Source organism: Salvelinus alpinus, chromosome 10 (assembly GCF_045679555.1).
Source record: "Salvelinus alpinus chromosome 10, SLU_Salpinus.1, whole genome shotgun sequence".
Classification (NCBI taxonomy): Eukaryota; Metazoa; Chordata; class Actinopteri; order Salmoniformes; family Salmonidae; genus Salvelinus; species Salvelinus alpinus.
Window position 1 is genome coordinate 41,510,047 of NC_092095.1, and position 22,190 is coordinate 41,532,236.

A 22,190-nucleotide genomic window follows, 5' to 3' on the forward strand; every position below is an offset into this window, starting at 1 on the left:
TCCTGTCATGGTTTTGGCAGGTCATCCAACTCTTTGAGCCAGCAGCTATTTATTAGCCCGTCCCTTCTGTCCCTTTCAGGAATTTAACCTTAATCTATCACATTCCTGATAGCTTAGTACGTGTCTGTGCCTGAGTAACAGATACTGGTGCGTGTATCTCTGTACTGTCTGTACCTATCTGTTGGTCTGTCTGATGGGCCTTATTGAGGGTCTGTCTTCAGATGATGCAGCGTAGATCACCGTTTCCTAGGTCGTTTTCATTAGACACAAACACACGACAACAAACTGAACGGGAAGGGACTATCTGAACATGTCCATAAAAAAAAAGCTAATATTTTTTTTCTGTTTCAAAACGTTTTGCTACGTTGCTCCCAAATGAATACAGCCCTGGTTCAGAGCGTATTGAAGGAGGGGTGGGAGAGCAGATCCTGGCGAGAGTACAGGGTCCTGGGGGTCAGAGGTCAGGGTAGTAGTATGGTCCCAGCTGGGGATGGATACATACCCTTTGACCTCAGCCACACACACACTGATGTCCCACTCTCACTTGGCTCCCCAATCTAACCAGACAGCTGCTCCTTCAGGCCTCCAAGGCCACTAACCTAGGAGACACTGAGACCCACCCAGACTCTCAAATGGCACCCTATTCCCTTCTGTAGCGCAATACTTTTGACAAGCACCCTTACGGAACAACCACATGATTTCACATGTGGAAAATCACATGATTTTGGAACAAAAATAAGTCGTTATAATAAACAGTGCTTTTTAACATAGTGTTTTCAATGTACATGACTAAATAGTTTATTTATACAGTAATTATTATTCACCTGGGATTTTAACTCACAACCTCTTGGTCCATGGCATTGCGATCTTTCTGCTATGCCACCACGCCTGTGTTAATAACCGATTTCACCTGTATTCTTACACTTTGGACTTCAAAGGGAATCTCAGCTTTGTCAAAAATAAACTCAAGAAAAACGATTATTTATCATAGTGATTCAGGAGTAACATTGAAACAGAATAATATTCACAACCAACATTAGACAACTATACAGAAAACACTAAAATTGGTGAAATAAGTCAATTAAATCAATGATAAAAGAATTGTCAGAATAACTAAAATAGCAGTGCAGATGGCACTCTTTAGCTAAGTGCAGAGATGTATTATAGGTAATGAATGTGTATGGGAATGCCACAATGTGAAATGTTCCAAAAACATGTTTTCACAAGTGAAATGTCACACTTTAAAACACGTGAAGAAATGTGGTTTTTCACATGTGAAAACATGTGGTTTTGGAAGACTTCACTTGACATGTTTTCACATGTGAAGTGTTCCAAAAACAAGTTTTCAAATCATGTGGTTTTTCCATAAGGGGGATGACAGCATCTGATTTTCCTGCTATGCCACCAGGTCTGTGGCCATGACCGAGATCGGCCACAGATTTATTGGCAAGAATACATTTCTGCACTGCTTAAAGTTACCCATAATCAAGTCAATAATTGTGGGATTTCTCTGACAACACCTTGCAGTGCTCAGGGACACTTGACATTAATGCTCTCTGGATTTGAACTTGCAACCTTTTGGTCTGGAGTGCATTCATGTCTCAGCAGTGCCACCAGATACTTATTTGTTACCAAGAACATACACTGAGTGTACAAAACATTAGGAACACCTGCTCTTTCCGTGACCTAGATTGACCAGGTGAATCCAGGTGAAAGCTATGATCCCTTGTTGATGTCACCTGTTATAACCACTCCAATCAGTGTAGATGAACGGGAGGATACGGGTTAAAGAAGGATTTTTAAGCCTTGAGACAAATTGAGACATGGCTTGTGTATGTGTGCCGTTCAAAGGGTGAATGGGCAAGACGAAAGATTGAAGTGCCTTTGAGAGGGATATGGTAGTAGGTGCAAGATGCATCAGTTTGAGTGTGTAAAGAACTGCAATACTGCTGGGTTTTTTGCGTTCAACAGTTTCCCGTGTGTATCAAGAATGGTCCATTACCCAAAGTACATCCAGCCATCTTGACATCTGTGGGAAGAAGAGTCAACATAGGCCAGCATCCCTGTGGAAAAGTATGGTTACGGTACAGTGTTCCATGATTTACAAAAATATCAAAAGGTACACATAGGAATTCATATGGTACCTTTTAGCATACCAATTAGTATAATTGTACATTTTTCTACACAATATATTCAGTAAAAGGTACACTCATTACTGCACTTTGAAATGTAGTTGGGGGCAATGTGCTGGCTTGAGGTCATTAGCATATTTGGGGGCCTGCTGTTCCAGGGAACAACACTGTACCCTAACCATACCCTTATTTTTTGAGTGTGTTAATACATGTTCCAAGCAATAAGTATGAACCTGGTGGCACTGCAGAACCATTGATGCACTCAACCAAGAGGTTGCAAGTTCAAATCCCCAAAGCATTAATGAACTGTGTACTCAAGTGTCCTTGAGCACTGCTTGTTTTATGTTGATGTAACATTGGTGGTGATAATTTGACAATTATTTACATGATTCTGGGCAGCTTTTAGCAAAGTGAAGGAATGCATTCTTGCCAATAAGTATGTAGCCATATATTTTTTCATGCTCACAGACCTGGTGGTGTAGCAGGACATTTCAGTTTGCTAGCGACCAAGAGGCTTTCAGTTCAAATCCCAATTAAAGTCCCAAGTGTGGTCACAGTACAAAATAGGACAAGATTTGTTTCAGATTAATTGAAATGAGAATACAGCAGCACACAGTCATTTTTTAACACCAAGTTGTTGTGTATACTTTATGCGAAGTGCAAAAATGTATTCTTGGCAATATACAGAATGTATAGCCTCCATTAGGGCTATAGACCTGGTAGTGCAGCAGGAGCTTTCACATACCTGGCAACCAAGATTTTGTGAGTTTCACATCCCAAGAGAGGTTTAGTCCCAAGTATCCAGGGGACCATGACACAATGCTCAAAAACGTTCCTGGGGATGTTCCTGGAACAAACAAGGAACTAGATAAAACCTGCAGGATACCTGACTGTTTAAGTTGAAGTAATGTCAATTATGCATTTTAAGGTAAAATATTCTCAATGACATTTGACACTTGGGTTTTCACATGTGCTCAAATGTTGTCACGTGCAGTTTCATGGTATCACGTGTTGAAATGTTGCATCCCATGTCACGTTTATTTCACATGAGATCATGTTTTGACATGTTATCACGTTAACTTCAAATTAAATCATATGCGATCATGTGAAATACATGTGTTTTTCCCCTGGGTCCCGTGTGTGTGTGTGTGTGTGTGTGTGTGTGTGTGTGTGTGTGTGTGTGTGTGTGTGTGTGTGTGTGTGTGTGTGTGTGTGTGTGTGTGTGTGTGTGTGTGTGTGTGTGTGTGTGTGTGTGTGTGTGTGTGTGTGTGTGTGTGTGTGTGTGTGTGTGTGTGTGTGTGTGTGTGTGTGTGTGTGTGTGTGACCAGGCTCAGGTCAAAAATAGTGCACTATATAGAGGATTGGCTGCCATTTGGGAAACATTACGGGATACCAACACAGTGTGATGTGAGAGTGCTGCTCTTTTTAACGATAGCACAGTGAATTCAGTTTACCAATGCTTAAATTCTTTCACTTTAAACAGCCAAGGCTGAAAGGAATTGACTGTGTTACATTCTGTGGTTGTGTTGTGTTCCAGACTGGTTAGTGTTGGTATCTTGGCTTCAATCTCTCTGAGGCTAGTCTCGTGCTGACAGACATTGTATATGTACAGATGAACTGTGTGTAGCCTTATTTACTGTATTGGAGGGTGTCTCCCAAATGGCACCCTAATCCCTATATAGTGCACTACTTTTGACCTGGGTAGACATAGGGAGCGAGTAAGACATCAAGGGAGGGAGGGAGGGAGGGAGGGAGGGGGGGGGGGGCATGCCCTGATGAATTGAAGCTGTTCTGAGGGCAAAAGGGGGTGCAACTCAATATTAGGAAGGTGTTCCTAATGTTTTTTACACAATTTATATGCACACACTCTCAAAAATAAGAGTATGGTTACGGTACAGTGTTGTATTCTCATTTACCTTCAGAGGTAAGGTACCTTCAGAGGTACACATAGGTATTCACTGTTGCTATGGCAAAAGGGGGAAGGCTGTTTGTGTGTGTGGGAGATTCAAAGAGGGAGATTGAGGGGTTGGGGGTGTCATGCGAAATGTCACAGATGTGATGATGGGGTTGATGAGTGAATGTGGTCTGACTGATACCCAGTGAGGTGGAAATGTAGGTTAATCTGGTCATATGGCACCATACCGCCCTCCAGGCCTCCCTTTAGTCCTGTGTGTGTGTGTGTGTGTGTGTGTGTGTGTGTGTGTGTGTGTGTGTGTGTGTGTGTGTGTGTGTGTGTGTGTGTGTGTGTGTGTGTGTGTGTGTGTGTGTGTGTGTGTGTGTGTGTGTGTGTGTGTGTGTCCAGCAGCATGGGAAAAGGTGCAGAACAGAGGGGCGTTGGCTGATCCTTTTATGGATGGATGGAATGGGGGAAAAAGAGCTGATGGAGGAGAAGGAAGCAATGGAGAGAGGGAGTGGATGGATGTGCAATTAGCAGAGAGAAGATTGGATCAATGTGTAGAGAGGACGAGGTGCAGAAGGAGAGAGAGGGTGCGACCCTCTCTGCATCATCCATCAAACCATGCTCGAATACTCTACTCATTCATGTGATTTATTACTAGTTGTGTGCGTGCATGCGTCTGACGTGTGTGTGTGCGTCGTCATGGCCACAGAGCGAGGAGCAAGTCAGCAGCCCCCTTCTCTCTACCCTCCATCCCTCAACCTCAGTGACTCAGGGATAGTTCACCTTACCCTGTAAGCAGTCTGTAGACAAGGTATGACAGCAATCCATGCTTTGGTTTAGTTTCCCTGGCACTATTTCCAAATGCATTTATGGCACAAATCCCATTTAGCTTCTTGTGGCACAAATCCCATTTAATGTCATGGGATCGATATTAGCATCTTGCACAAATCATCTTTAAGTGACATTGTTGAGCGTCACAATACGTTTTAGATACTTTCGAATGATGTGCACATGCGTGAAAAATTCTAATATCGGTCCCATGACTCGAATGGTAGTTGTGCCACAAATGCTAATAAGTTAGCATTTGGGAACGGTGCCATGGAAATAAAACCAAAGCATGCATGTATTGCTGTCATACCTTGTCCATAGGCTGCTTACAGGGTAAAAAAACAATGGGTCATTTTGTGGTTTGGGCGAACTATTCCTTTAACCCTACTTCACTCCAATTGAATTACCCAGTGTTCCTCTAATGTAACCTGGTCACAGTAAGACAACATGCTGAGCTGGCCCTGCATTACATTAGCTGTACCTGTGGGACTGACTTCAGTACACACTGAACATCCAATATGGCTTATGGGGTTGCACCATAAACACTACAACAGTGATATTCATTCATACTTTCTCTTAGGGATGGAGTGTATCTGGATATTCAAATGGAATGGACTCTTTGTTCATCGGTGTGTCTGTGTCTGTGTGTCCAGGTCACGTCTGTCTCTGTGAGTAGACATTTATATGGGGTGACTGGAGTGTTATGTTGAGGGATGGGAGCTTGGGGGGATGCAGCCCGGAAGCAGTGCAGTGGTAGTGTGGATGGATGATGTGCAACAGAGAGGAAGGAATGTGTTAGAGTGGGATGCCATGTGTTCAGCCTGCCAGTGATAGAACACCCCCCCCACACCCACACACACAGAGAGATTCCTGTGGCCTGAGGGAGACACCTAGTGGTCACAGAGAAACTGCAAGATGGTCTCTTACTGCTCTCTGCCCTTACACCCGCACAACATGCCAGTGAGATTCATGACTTCATTTATTTTACAGCTTACATAGCACACAGTTTCTGCTGTGAAGAGTGGATGTGGATGTGGAGAGAGATGGAGAGAGAAACAGAGAGGGAGAAAAAGAGATATGGCAAGAGCGGGAGGGAGAAAGGAAATGGATAGAGTAAGTAGACTGACATCATGCTGTACCTCGTCAAAAATCACAGTTGTCTTCATCAAGCAAATATCGCCCCTAACTCCATATACACTATATATACAAAAGTATGTGGACACCCCTTCAAATTAGTGGATTCGGCTATTTCAGCTACAGCTGTTGCTGACAGGTGTATAAGATTGAGCACACAGCCATGCAATCTCCATAGACAAACATTGACAGTAGAATGGCCTTACTGAATGGCTTAGTGACTTTCAACGTGCCACTGTCATAGGATGCCACCTTTCCAACAAGTCAGTTTGTCAATTTCTGCCCTGCTAGAGCTGCCCTGGTCAACTGTAAGTGCTGTTATTGTGAAGTAGAAACGTCTAGGAACAGTAACGGCTCAGCCAGGAAGTGGTAGGCCACACAAGCTCGCAGAACGGGACTGTCGAGTGCTGAAGCATGTAAAAATTGTCTCTCCTCGGTTGCAACACTCACTACCGAGTTCCGAACTGCCTCTGGAAGTAATGTCAGAACAAGAACTGTTCGTCGGGAGCTTCATGAAATGGGTTTCCATGGCTGAGCAGCCTCACACAAGCCGAAGATCAGCATGCGTTGGCTGGAGTGGTGTAAAGCTCGCCGCCATTGGACTCTGGCGTAGTGGAAACGCGTTCTCTGGAGTGATGAATCACGCTTCTGTGACGATTCTGTGCTTCCAACTTTGTGGTAACAGTTTGGGGAAGGCCCTTTCCTGTTTCAGCATGGTAATGCCCCCGTGCACAAAGTGCGGTCTATACAGAAATGGTTTGTCGAGATCGGTGTGGAAGAACTTGACTGGCCTGCACAGAGCCCTTACGGCAACCCCATCGAACACCTTTTGGGATTAATTGGAATGCTGACTGCGAGCCAGGCCTAATCGCCCAACATCAGTGCCCAACCTCAGTAATGCTCTTGTGGCTGAATAGAAGCAAGTCCCCGCAGCAATGTTCCAACATCTAGTGGAAAGCCTTCCCAGAAGAGTGGAGGCTGTTGTAGCAGCAGAGGGGGGACCAACTCAATATTAATACCCATGATTTTGGAATGCGGTGTTCGGCGAGCAGGTGTCCACATACTTTTGGTCATGTAGTGTACCATATTGCAACATGCAAGGCAATTACCTATGTTTAACCTCTGCCAAATTCTCAATTAACCCCCTAACTCAGAATTATTTAACTATCCCCATATCTCCTCCCAGGTGCACCTAGCTAAAGTCACAAATGGCACCATATTCCCTACATAGTGCACTACTTTTGACCACAGCACAAAAGGACCTGCTCAAAAGTAGTGCACTGTAAAAGAAATAGGGTACAATTTGGAATGCAACAACAGTCTGCTATAGGGATGCATAAATGCATTCTAATCTGCTACTGGGCCGTTACTGTTACTCACCCTGAGTGGAGAACTCATTTAATCAGGGTCTGCCTGGGCTGGTGGACAGATGAGGCAAGACCACTCTGCATTCAATAGCTCAACTCTCCAACAGTCAACCCACCCTTCCAGTTTATAGTACCCCCCCCCCCCCCCCCCCCCCAACCAGGTCTCTTGAGCAGTAATTACCTTACTGCCGTGGACCCCATTCTATTTCCACACCTGCTGTCTGACACATCTCATACATTCTATATTCATCTAGCTTGGAGGTAGCCAGGTCTCAAAAAAGCTGTTAGAGAAGCTAACTCTGAATATGTACACTACCAGTCAAAGGTTTTTCTTTATTTGTACTTTTTTCTACATTGTAGAATAATAGTGAAGACATAAAAACTATGAAATAACACATATGGAATTATGTAGTAACCGAAAAAGTGTTCAACAAATCAAAATATATTTTATATTTGAGATTCTTCAAATAGCCACCCTTTTCCTTGATGACAGCTTTGTACACTCCTGGTATTCTCTCAACCAGCTTCAACTGGAATGCTTTTCCAACAATCTTGAAGGGGTTCCCACATATGTTGAGCACTTGTTGGCTGCTTTTCCTTCTCTCTGCGGTCCAACTCGTCCCAAACAATCTCAATTTGATTGAGGTCGGGGGATTGTGGAGGCCAGGTCATCTGATGCAGCACCATCACTCTTCTTCTTGGTCAAATATTCCTTACACAGCCTGGAGGTGTGTGGGGTCATTGTCCTGTTGGGAAAAAAATGATAGTCCCACTAAGCCCAAACCAGATGGGATGGCGTATCACTGCAGAATGCAGTGGTTGCCGTGCTGTTTAAGTGTGCCTTGAATTCTAAATAAATCAGTGTCACCAGCAAAGCACCCCCACAGCATAACACCTCCTCCTCCATGCTTTACGGTGGGAAATACACATGCGGAGATCATCCGCACCATGTCTCACAAAGACACGGCGGTTGGAACCCAAAATCTCCAGTTTTGACTCCAGACCAAAGGACAAATTTCCACTGGTCTAATGTCCATTGCTCGTGTTTCTTGGCCCAAGCAAGTCTCTTCTTGTTATTGGTGTCCTTTAGTAGTGTTTTCTTTGCAGCAAGTCGACCATGAAGGCCTGATTCACACAGTCTCCTCTGAACAGTTGATGTTGAGATGTGTCTGTTACTTGAACTCTGTGAAGCATTTATTTGGGCTGCAATTTCTGAGGCTGGTAACTCTAATGAACTTATCCTCTGCAGAAGAGGCAACTCTGGGTCTTCCAGTCCTGTGGCCGTCCTCATGAGAGCCAGTTTCATCATAGCGCTTGATGGTTTTTGCAACTGCACTTGAAGAAACTTTCAAAGTTCTTGAAATTTTCCGCATTGACTGACCTTCATGTCTTAAAGTGATGATGGACTTTCGTTTCTCTTTCCTTATTTGAGCTGTTCTTGCCATAATATGGACTTGGTATTTTACCAAATAGGGCTATCTTCTGTATACCACCCCTACCCTGTCTCAACACAACTGATTGGCTCAAACCCATTAACAAGGAAAGAAATTCCACAAATTAACTTTTAACAAGGCACACCTTAATTGAAGCCGGTTGAGAGAATGCCAAGAGTGTGCAAAGCTGTCATCAAGGCAAAGGGTGGCTATTTGAAGAATCTCACATATAACATATATTTTGAATGTTTAACACTGTTTTGTCTGCTACATGATTCAATATGTGTTATTTCAACGTTTTGAGGTCTTCACTATTATTCTACAATATAGAACATTGTAAAAAAATAAATAAAGCAAAACCCTTGAATGAGTAGGTGTTCTAAAACTTTTGATTGGTAGTCCACATGCAGAACACAACAGTGACACTTGGCTTGGCTACCTTGAATGTGGTTCATGAGGAAATGGGTGGATTGTCTTCCTCATAGATGATAGAGATTCTGATGTCTGGTGGTGTTCATCAATTATTGTAGTTGCCTTGATCCCGTCACTAGGGGGCATAATCTTACTATACACCAGGGACTGAACAGTTCGGCTACTTCAGCTTAACTGACTGAATGTTGTCAAGTTTCTCTCTTAATGGAATGAACTACTAGTAGTAGCTCTATAGATGAGATCATGCTGGGCTGACTGAGTGGCTGACTGGGCAATAGCAGCTCTGTGTTGTTTCTATCACAGTTCTGTGAATGTATAGAGCAGTATAAATATAGGATCTATGCATGGCTCACACTCCCGTCTGTCCTTAGCACTCCCCTTGCGGCTAGTTCACCTGTCAACACTCCACATTGTGACTGCTCTGGGCTCATTGTGACCCAACGTCAGGGTAAAGAGACCCTGTTTGACTTTACACACAAACACCATGCACATGCGGTCATGGTCACGCGCAGACACACACACACACACACACACACACACACACACACACACACACACACACACACACACACACACACACAGGCGCACCCATACACAAAGACAGAGGAGCAAGCATGCATGCACACACACACACACAGAGGCACACACACAGGCATACACATGCGTGTGTGCGTACACACACACACACACACACACACACAATCGCTGTCTGTGACAGTGAAAACCCTGGGGGAGGGACCACTCACTACCACTTCCTGTTGTGTGTGTGTGTGTGTGTGCGCACGTGCGTGCGTGCGATCATGTATATTCGTCTGGCAGAGGGAGTGATATCTTATTTCCTCTGGCTCTCTGACCCATAGCCAGTATCTCAAGTTTCTCTCTACCTTTTGGGAATAGACTGATAGAGAGAGACTGAAGTAGAGAACGAGTGGGATAGGGACAGACAGATAAGACGAGAGGAGTAGTCCAGGAAAAGAGAGGGATAACCCAGGGGATCACTCTTTTGGGATATCTAACGCTGCAATCCGTCAGCCATGAGCCGCTTCAGTACGTTTAAAGGCTACGGCAGGAGAGAGGAGGAGGATGATGATGTGTTTGTCTCTAGCCCGGGATATAAGGTGACGGACTGAAGCAGATTTAGCTATCTGACAATGTGGGATGTCTTTAGTTTGACTTAGTAGTGACATAGTAGGTGATACTTGTACTTGATATCTATATATACTTTCAGCTTATTCTTTAAAATGTATGTTGAAAATGTTAGCCGTTTTATAAGTAAACTAAATAGGCTGTTGCTTCATAAAGTATCTTCTTGACTTTGTCTTAAATGGCCTGTTTCAGCACTGCGTAGGGGAGCTAAAAACGTCAAACAAAACTTTATTTAACTCTTATTTCATACAGTCCATCCCATTTAGCAAATGAGGGCACCTCGTTTCTCTTGGCTCTCACTGTAGTCAGTCTATTTCTGAGTGTACTGCTAAGCTTTAAGGCACTAGAAAGAAACCTCTTCTCAGTGTGTGTGTGTGTGTGTGTACTGTTAAGTACATTTCTGGAGTCGTTTCCCTGCTGATGTGGACTGGATCATATAAACTCAAAATGTTGAGGAGGAGAGCAATACACTGCTTATAGAAATCACAATGATATGATAGATGCCAGTGAGCACTAAAACAATTGTCTTCTCAGGAAACACTACAGTTTGTGTTGCCAGTCATTTTGACCGTCTAACCTTTCCTTTGAGTATGGCATATCACTTTTGTCAGATTTACATACGCTCTTCTTATCATTTATAACAGATCATGCCAATTCTCATTCTCAGTTCCCCTGCTGAGTTTAGCCATTGACAGCTGAGCTTCCATGTACAAGTTGCCTTACTTTTATCTGAGCCTTAGGGCTCTGTGATTGACACCCAGCTGTAGAAAATATAGTTGGTCCCCACACAAAAGATTCATTTTTCGATTTGTAAATGATTTTCACCGTACTTCACTAGAATCATACACAGGCATTTTGCCTTAAGAGCCACTTTCAGTGTATTCACTCCCAGCTGCCCATGTCTTTTACCAAAGCCACAGTCAGAACACTTGATAACCATGGACAAACAACAGTGCCTTTCCTGCTGCACACACACACACACACACACACGCAAACAGACACTCAAATGCACTGCAAACTTCACTCTATTCCAACACAGCTCTACAGGATATTAAATCATTATTTTGGAGTATATTACTATTATTCCAGGCCCAGCAGGAATCCCCATCTGTTTCCATGCTAGAGAATGTCTGTCTGGCTGTACTGTCTGGTGTTTTACTCAAACTGCCTCCCCCCACTGTTCTGTTGCATTTCCTCTAGAATTCCTCACCTGCCCGGCTCCGCTTGTCTTGTCTTCCATACAAAGAGAATACAGAACTAGGCAGACAGCCTATGACACTGAGAGCTATATGGTGAATCAGCAATGGCCAGGTGCAGACCTGGGTCCAAATACATATGCCTATTCAACCCAGTATCACAGATTATTGTGAAATAGACACAAATTGCTTATTGGAAATTTGTGACAGGCACAAGAAACATTTCTTTTTTTTGTGATCAGTACACAATTTTGTATACAGTGCATTTCAATTACAGATAAAGACAGTAGGTTACTTCAGACAGAAACGATAGGAGGGAGGGATGTTGGTTGGTCGGGGAGGATAGGTGGGTGTATAATGTGAATGTGTTCGAATCTCATCATGGATAGCTTTATCATTTTTGCTAATTAGCTACTTTGCAACTACTTAGTACTTTTGAGATACTTTGCAACTTTGCATGTTAAGTAACTCTTACCCTAACCTTAACCCTTTAACCTAACAACATCCGGCGCCGAAACGAGATGGCCGCCTCGCTTCGCGTTCCTTGGAAAATATGCAGTATTTTGTTTTTTTATGTGTTATTTCTTACATCGGTACCCCAGGTAATCTTAGGTTTCATTACATACAGTCGGGAGGAACTACTGAATATATGATTAACGTCAACTCATCATCGTTCCTACCAGGAATATGACTTTCCCGAAACGGATCCAGTGTTTTGCCTTCCACCCAATACAATGGATCTGATCCCAGCCGGCGACCCTGTGCGACGCCGTAAAAGGGGCAAACGAGGCGGTCTCCTGGCCAGGCTTCAGAGACGGGCACATCGCGCTCCACTCCCTAGTATACGACTCGCCAATGTCCAGTCTCTTGACAATAAGGTTGATGAAATCCGAGCACGGGTAGCATTCCAGAGAGACATCAGGGATTGCAACGTGCTCTGCTTCACGGAAACATGGCTAACTCAAGAGACGCTAACGGAGTCGGTGCAGCCAGCTGGTTTCTTCATGCATCGCGCCGACAGAAACAAACATCTTTCTGGTAAGAAGAGGGGCGGGGGGGTATGCCTTATGATTAACGAGACGTGGTGTGATCATCATAACAACACACAGGAACTCAAGTCATTCTGTTCACCTGATCTAGAACTCCTCACAATAAAATGTCGACCGCATTATCTACCAAGGGAATTCTCTTCAATCATAATCACAGCCGTATATATTCCCCCCCAAGCAGACACATCGATGGCCCTGAACGAACTTTATCTGACTCTTTGTAAACTGGAAACCACACACCCTGAGGCTGCATTCATCGTAGCTGGGGATTTTAACAAGGCTAATCTAAAAACAAAACTCCCTAAATTCTATCAGCATATCGATTGTGCTACCAGGGCTGGAAAAACCCTAGATCATTGTTATACTAATTTCCGCGACGCATATAAGGCCCTCCCCCGCCCCCCTTTCGGAAAAGCTGACCACGACTCCATTTTGTTGATTCCAGCCTACAAACAGAAACTAAAACAACAAGCTCCCGCGCTCAGGTCTGTTCAACGCTGGTCCGACCAATCTGATTCCACGCTTCAAGACTGCTTCGATCACGCGGATTGGAATATGTTCCGCATTGCGTCCAACAACAATATTGACGAATATGCTGATTCGGTGAGCGAGTTCATTAGGAAGTGCATTGACGATGTCGTACCCACAGCAACGATTAAAACATTCCCAAACCAGAAACCGTGGATTGACGGCAGCATTCGCGTGAAACTGAAAGCGCGAACCACTGCTTTTAACCAGGGCAAGGTGACCGGAAGCATGACCGAATACAAACAGTGTAGCTATTCTCTCCGCAAGGTAATCAAACAGGCTAAGTCCCAGTACAGAGACAAAATCGAGTCGCAATTCAACAGCTCAGACACAAGAGGTATGTGGCAGGGTCTACAGTCAATCACGGATTACAAAAAGAAAACCAGCCCCGTCGCGGACCAGGATGTCTTGCTCCCAGACAGGCTAAACAACTTTTTTGCCCGCTTTGAGGACAATACAGTGCCACTGACACGGCCCCCTACCAAAACCTGCGGGCTCTCCTTCACTGCAGCCGAGGTGAGTAAAACATTTAAACGTGTTAACCCTCGCAAGGCTGCAGGCCCAGACGGCATTCCCAGCCGCGTCCTCAGAGCATGCGCAGACCAGCTGGCTGGTGTGTTTACGGACATATTCAATCAATCCTTATCCCAGTCTGCTGTTCCCACATGCTTCAAGAGGGCCACCATTGTTCCTGTTCCCAAGAAAGCTAAGGTAACTGAGCTAAACGACTACCGCCCCGTAGCACTCACTTCCGTCATCATGAAGTGCTTTGAGAGACTAGTCAAGGACCATATCACCTCCACCCTACCGGACACCCTAGACCCACTCCAATTTGCTTACCGACCCAATAGGTCCACAGACGACGCAATCGCAACCACACTGCACACTGCCCTAACCCATCTGGACAAGAGGAATACCCATGTGAGAATGCTGTTCATCGATTACAGCTCAGCATTTAACACCATAGTACCCTCCAAACTCGTCATCAAGCTCGAGACCCTGGGTCTCGACCCCGCCCTGTGCAACTGGGTCCTGGACTTCCTGACGGGCCGCCCCCAGGTGGTGAGGGTAGGTAACAACATCTCCACCCCGCTGATCCTCAACACTGGGGCCCCACAAGGGTGCGTTCTGAGCCCTCTCCTGTACTCCCTGTTCACCCACGACTGCGTGGCCATGCACGCCTCCAACTCAATCATCAAGTTTGCGGATGACACTACAGTGGTAGGCTTGATTACCAACAACGACGAGACGGCCTACAGGGAGGAGGTGAGGGCCCTCGGAGTGTGGTGTCAGGAAAATAACCTCACACTCAACGTCAACAAAACAAAGGAGATGATTGTGGACTTCAGGAAACAGCAGAGGGAGCACCCCCCTATCCACATCGACGGGTCAGTAGTGGAGAATGTGGAAAGTTTTAAGTTCCTCGGTGTACACATCACGGACAAACTAAATTGGTCCACCCACACAGACAGCGTCGTGAAGAAGGCGCAGCAGCGCCTCTTCAACCTCAGGAGGCTGAAGAAATTCGGCTTGTCACCAAAAGCACTCACAAACTTCTACAGATGCACAATCGAGAGCATCCTGTCGGGCTGTATCACCGCCTGGTACGGCAACTGCTCCGCCCACAACCGTAAGGCTCTCCAGAGGGTAGTGAGGTCTGCAGAACGCATCACCGGGGGCAAACTACCTGCCCTCCAGGACACCTACACCACCCGATGTCACAGGAAGGCCATAAAGATCATCAAGGACAACAACCACCCAAGCCACTGCCTGTTCACCCCGCTATCATCCAGAAGGCGAGGTCAGTACAGGTGCATCAAAGCAGGGACCGAGAGACTGAAAAACAGCTTCTATCTCAAGGCCATCAGACTGTTAAACAGCCACCACTAACATTTAGCGGCCGCTGCCAACATACTGACTCAACTCCAGCCACTTCAAAAATGGGAATTGATGGAAATTATGTAAAAATGTACCACTAGCCACTTTAAACAATGCCACTTAATATAATGTTTACATACCCTACATTACCCATCTCATATGTATATACTGTACTCTATATCATCTACTGCATCTTGCCATCTTTATGTAATACATGTACCACTAGCCACTTTAAACTATGCCACTTTATGTTTACATACCCTACAGTACTCATCTCATATGTATATACCGTACTCTATACCATCTACTGCATCTTGCCTATGCCGTTCTGTACCACCACTCATTCATATATCTTTATGTACATATTCTTTATCCCTTTACACTTGTGTGTGTATAAGGTAGTAGTTGTGGAATTGTTAGGTTAGATTACTTGTTGGTTATTACTGCATTGTCGGAACTAGAAGCACAAGCATTTCGCTACACTCGCATTAACATCTGCTAACCATGTGTATGTGACTAATAAAATTTGATTTGATTGATTGATTTGATTTAACTCCTAACCCTTGAACTACTTAGCTAGCATGTTAACTACCCCTAACCTTAACCCCTAACCTTAACCTCTAGCGTAGCTAACGGTTAGCCATCTAGCTAGCATAGCTAACGTTAGCCACGACAACTTGGAATTTAAATCAAATCGAAGTTTATTTGTCACGTGCGCCGAATACAACAGTGCTTACTTACAGGGCCTAACCAACAGTGCAATTTTTAAGTAAAAAATAGGGATTAGGTGAACAATAGTAAAGAAATAAAACACAGTGAAAAATAACAGTAGCGTGGCTATATACAGTAGCGAGGCTATAAACAGGCACCGGTTAGTCGGGCTAATTGAGGTAGTATGTACATGTAGGTATGGTTAAAGTGACTGCATTTATGATAAACAGAGAGTAGCAGTAGCGTAAAAGAGGGGTTGGTGGGGACAATGCAAATAGTCTGGGTAGAAATTTGATTACCTGTTCAGGAGTCTTATGGCTTGGAGGTAAAAGCTCTGGTACCTCTTGCCATGCGGTAGTAGAGAGAACAGTCTATGACTGGGGTCTTTGACAATTTTTAGGGCCTTCCTTTGACACCGCCTGGTATAGAGGTCCTGGATGGCAGGCAGCTTAGCCCCAGTGATGTACTGGGTCGTACACACTACCCTATGTAGTGCCTTGCGGTTGGAGGCCGAGCAGTTGCCGTACCAGGCAGTGATGCAACCAGTCAGGATGCTCTCGATGTTGCAGCTGTAGCACCTTCTGAGGACCCATGCCAAATCTTTTCATTTCCTGGGGTGGAATAGGCTTTGTCGTGCCCTCTTCACCAACTGTCTTGGTGTGTTTGGACCATTCTAGTTTGTTGGTGATGTAGAGACCAAGGAACTTGAAGCTCTCAACCTGCTCCACTACAGCCCTGTCGATGAGAATGGGGGGTGTGCTCGGTCCTCCTTTTCCTGTAGTCCACAATCATCTTTCTTAGTCTTGGTTATGTTGAGGGATAGGTTGTTATTCTGGCACCACCCGGCCAGGTCTCTGACCTCCTCCCTATAGGCTGTCTCGTCGTTGTCAGTGATCAGGCCTACCACTGTTGTGTCGTCTGCAAACTTAATGATGGTGTTGGAGTTGTGCCTGGCCATGCAGTCATGGGTGAACAGGGAGTACAGGAGGGGACTGAGCACGCTCCACTGTTGAGGATCAGCGTGGCAGATGTGTTGCTACCTACCCTCAACAGCTGGGGTGGCCCGTCAGGAAGTCCAGGATCCCGTTGCAGAGGGAGGTGTTTAGTCCCAGGATCCTTAGCTTAGTGATGAGCTTTGGGGGTACTATGGTGTTGAACGCTGAGCTGTAGTCAATGAATAGCATTCTCATGTAGGTGTCCCTTTTGTCCATGTTGGAAAGGGCAGTGTGGAGTGCAATAGATTGCATCATCTGGATCTGTTGGGGCGGTATGCAAATTGGAGTGGGTCTAGGGTTTCTGGGATAATGGTGTTGTGAGCCTTTCAAAGAACTTCATGACTACGGATGTGAGTGCTTCGGTTCTGTAGTCATTTAGGCAGGTAGCCTTAGTGTTCTTGGGCACAGGGACTATGATGGTCTGCTTGAAACATGTTGGTATTACAGACTCAATCAGGGACATGTTGAAAATGTCAGTGAAGACACCTGCCAGTTAGTCAGCACATGCCCGGAGCACACGTCCTGGTAATCCATCTGGCCCCGCGGCCTTGTGAATGTTGACCTGTTTAAAGGTCTTACTCACGTCGGCTGCGGAGAGTGTGATCACACAGTCGTCCGGAACAGCTGATGCTCTCGTGCATGACTCAGTGTTGCTTGCCTCGAAGCGAGCATAGAAGTGATTTAGCTCGTCTGGTAGGCTTGTGTCACTGGGCAGCTTGCGGCTGTGCTTCCCTTTGTAGTCTGTAATAGTTTGCAAGCACTGCTACATAAGATAAGCATCGGAGCCGGTGTAGTACGATTCAATCTTAGCCCTGTATTGGCGCTTTGCCTGTTTGATGTTTCATTGGAGGGCATCGCAGGATTTCTTATAAGCTTCCAGGTTAGAGTCTCGCACCTTGAAAGCGGCAGCTCTACCCTTTAGCTCAGTGCGATTGTTGCCTGTAATCCATGGCTTCTGGTTGGGGTATGTACGTACAGTCACTGTGGGGACGACGTCCTCGATGCACTTATTGATGAAGCCAGTGACTGATGTGGTGTACTCCTCAATGCAATCGGAAGAATCCCAGAACATGTTCCAGTCTGTGATAGCAAAACAGTCCTGTAGTTTAGCCTCTGCTTCATCTGACCACTTTTTTATAGATCGAGTCACTGGTGCTTCCTGCTTTCATTTTTGCTTGTAAGCAGGAAGCAGGAGGATAGAATTGTGGTCAGATTTGCCAAATGGAGGGCAAGGGAGAGCTTTGTACGCGTCTTTGTGTGTGGAGTAAAGGTGATCTAGAATTTTTTTCCCCCTCTGGTTGCGCATTTAACATGTTGATAGAAATTAGGTAGAACTGATTTAAGTTTCCCTGCATTAAAGTCTCCTGCCACTAGGAGTGCCGCCTCTCGGTGAGCGGTTTGCTGTTTGCTTATTTCCTTATACAGCTGACTGAGTGCGGTCTTAGTGCCAGCGTCTGTCTGTCTGGTGGTAGATAAACAGCCACGAAAAGTATAGATGAAAACTCTCTTGGCAAATAGTGTGGTCTACAGTTTATCATAAGATACTCCACTTTAGGCGAGCAAAATCTAGAGACTTCCTTAGATTTTGTGCACCAGCTGCTGTTTACAAATATGCACATATGCACAGACCCCCCCCCCCCCCCCGTCTTACTGGAGTGTGCTGTTCTATCTTGCCGTTGCAGCGTATATCCTGCTAGCTGAATATCCATGTCATCATTCAGCCACGATTCCGTGAAACATAAGATGTGACAGTTTTTGATGTCCCGTTGGTAAGATATTCGTCATCGTACCTCGTCTAATTTAATGTCAAATGATTGTACGTTGGCGAGTGATGTTGACGGTAATGGCAGCTTTCCCACTCACAAATGTGTTATGAAGAAAGAAAATCGTGTAATAAACATGAAATGCGTTGTGATGAAAATCGTGTACTACTTTTTCGTGTGCCTGTCACGAATTTATTTCGAATAAGTAATTTGTGTCTATTTCACAATAAGCTGTGATAGTCTGTTGGCCTATTGTATGTGTTTGAGGTGTGCTTGATTTATCTTGGAGTTTGCACTTTTGGGATTATTCTATTGGTTCCATTGTGCAGTACATACTAAATCAAATGCAGCTCAAGTTTTCAGGTGGTTTTCTATCGAGGTCTAGCGACGACTTCTGTGAATACCACTTTACACAATGTTAGTTTGACCCTGGGCCCAAAACAGAGACAACAGTCTGGCTACCACTACTGTACCTCCACCTCACTATCGAACTCCAAAATCTAAATATTATTCTGCAGTGGTACATTTGGATTCTCCGTAGTCATGGAAACCAAAACTCGCTGACTGTGTTTGATGTATGGGCCAGACAGAGTGGCATGTTAAACTGTTTACAAAACCAACTCTGTTTCCCACTCACACTAAATACACTGGCATTTTGCTTTCTGCACGTTTTTTCAAAATACAGGGTCACCAGCACTGTTATGCTGTCTTTTCGTTTCTTCTTATCATTTCTTGTCATGAACTATAGCCTCATTTGTGTGTCCAATTTTTACAGTCTGAGGTAGTTAAAGTTTTGTAGCCTGGAATCCCCTGTTTCGTTATTGTTTAAACTTTTTAAATTCCAGGTTAGAACTTTTTGTAGAACTTGCTGGCTGAGAGGTTTGTTTGTCTCTACTCCGTTATCAGTAGGTACTTTGGTTTAGAGATTGACAGTTGATATCACCGCAGACTCTTGGCTACTTGAGTGATAAGACACAGAGCACTAGGAGGGTTTCCTATCTGTCTAAACACTTCCTCTTTTCAACACCCCTTCATTTCCAGTTCCTATGATCATTATCCTCTGCTTTCTCTTCTATAAATCATTCTCTCCTAATGTGAGCATTGTATTTAACCCAATTATGGGCAATCAATGTCCAATAATGCGAAATATTTCATCTTATTCTGTTTTTATTTTGAATGTGATGAAAAAGTAATGTTGATGCACAGTGTTTGTATGGATTTTGCAACAAAATAACGCATTTGACCGGCCTCAGAAAAAGGTTAGCTTGACAACAGTTGAAGTATATAGGATACCATGCAGCATCTTTCGTTCTGACACTGGGCTAGAAACAGATGGATACAGCATGTTGCAACGTCCATCCTTACCACATGTGTCTGATTGCCAAAGCTACCCATCCTCCTTCTCTTTCCTGCCTTGCAGACTTACATCACTGTATCTGTGCTCTGAATCTACCCTCTCCACTCCTTCCTCTTTCTGTACTCCATAGTTATCTCAGGGTTAACCTCTCCTTCTCTCTATTTATTCTGTATCCCTCATCTAAAACTGCCCTCTCTTTCTCCGCTCTGTAATGTACCTCCATAGTTTTCCATAAATGTAACCTCTCTGGTCAGTGGATGCTGGCCATGCTACTCTGTTAGTTTTTCACAAGAGACTAACCTCTCCCCTCTCCAGACGACGTCTCCGATAGGGCAAGGCCGGCCCGAGTCCCCTATTTACACCAACCTCCAGGAGCTGAAGATCTCCCAGTCCAGCCTGCCCCCCCTCCCCTCCGGCACCCCACTGCACATCCTTGGGGACTGGGAGACCCACAAGGACCTCACCGGTAGACACTTCTACTATAACAGAGCCACCGGGGAGCGCACGTGGAAACCGCCCCGTGCACGGGATGCTAGTGGCAGTACCAGTAGTAGTCGAGGAGACCCCCATGGTATGGGAGAGATGGAGGTAGGTAACACACCCCCTGTGCACTCCAACAAAACAGCTCCATATTCCATTGACCGTCATGTTGTAGATACAGTCTGAGCAGAAGCTGAGCTGTAAGTAAAGAGGGAAGATAGTTTGGTTTGGATCCAACTGAGAAAGTTTAACCCAGCATGTTGACCCCTGCCACTGATTTACAGTCTACCTAATCTATCTGTATCCTAATGTGACAACATCTGGGTCGTTCCACGCAATGGGTACCTTTTGTACATGCAAACTTTTAAGAAATTCACTTTAAAATAACATTCAATTGCATGGAGGATATGTTTAGCCTACGGAAAAACACCTTTTCCCCATCTCAGGCAATAAAATCTTGTGAACTAAGAGCATTTTATCTGCACTTGTACCACACTGTCTGTCAACCCTGTTGCGGACACTTACTGTATGTAACCTAATTATTATTTAAAAGGATGAGATAAATCCAAAATTTTCTCATTGAGCAAGTATCCTTTGTTCAGTAAACTCATACAGTATAATATCAAACTGATGAAGTTACGAACAGGGTTGATGCTAACAGAGTTGAGGTTTTAGGTGAAGATCGAACATTACTCCTCATGTGGTGAAGCGCATGTCATCCCCTGGTGTTCATGAAATTAAGAATTATACATATGTTCCACACATAATGAAAGTTCAATCAAATAAAAATGTTTATAACATTAATTGAGCAAACAGGGTTGACATGTTGAGCTCGACCACATCAGTCAAAGATGATAAAACAATTATAAATTACAGTGCCTTCAGAAAGAGACTTGTTCCACCATTTGTTGTGTTACAAGGTGGGATTAAAATGGATTTAATTGTACGTTTTTGTCAATGATCTACACAATAAAAATCTAAACATTTGTAAAAAATAAAATAAAATAAATAAAAAAACATCTTCATTACATAAGTATTTCACCCGCTGAGTCAATACATGTTAGAATCACCTTTGGCATCGATTACAGCTGTGAGTCTTTCTGGGTAGGTCTCTAAGAGCTTTGCACACCTGGATTGTACAATATTTGCATATTATTCTTTTTAAAGTTCTTCAAGCTCTTTCAAGTTGGTTGTTGATCATTCCCAGACAGCCATTTTCAGGTCTTGCTAACAGATTTATTTAGGCAGATTAAAGTCAAAACTGTAACTAGGCCACTCAGGAACATTCTATGTCATCTTGGTAAGCAACTCCAGTGTATATTTGGCCTTGTGTTTTAGGTTATAGTCCTGCTGAAAGGTGAATTTGTCTCCTAGTGTCTGGTGGAAAGCAGACTGAACCAGATTCTCCTCTAGGATTTTGCCTGTGCTCAGCTCTATTGTTTCGTTTTATCCCAAGAAAAACTCCCTAGTCCTTGCCGATGACAAGCATACCTTTAACATGATGCAGCCACCACCATTATTGAAAATATGAAAAGTGGTTCTCAGTGATATGTAAGGGGGAAATCCAACAAAACACAACGCTTTGTGTTCAGGACAAAGTTAATTTCTTTGCCACATTTTTTGCAGATTTACTTTTTTTGCTTTTTTACACTTTAATTTAGGTAAGTATTGTGGAGTAACTACTATGTTGTTGATCCATCATCAGTTTTCTTCTATCACAGTCATTAAACTCTGTAACTGTTTTAAAGTCACCATTGGCCTCATGGTGAAATCCCTGAGCTGTTTCCTTCCTCTCCGGCAACTGAGTTAGGAAGGATGCCTGTATCTTTGTAGTGAATGGGTGTATTGATACACCATTGAT

General features: G+C 44.3%; 1 protein-coding gene across 7 annotated transcripts in view; it reads left to right on the forward strand.

Moving 5' to 3' along the window:
• Window positions 1–22,190, forward strand: part of LOC139532058 (rho GTPase-activating protein 12-like) — an 89,669-nt gene that overhangs the window by 43,697 nt on the left and 23,782 nt on the right. For all 7 annotated transcript variants that reach the window (XM_071329172.1, XM_071329171.1, XM_071329176.1 and 4 more), the window contains exon 3: window positions 20,165–20,437. In XM_071329172.1, coding sequence (XP_071185273.1) covers window positions 20,165–20,437 — 273 coding nt within the window. The remainder of the gene's footprint in view (window positions 1–20,164; window positions 20,438–22,190) is intronic.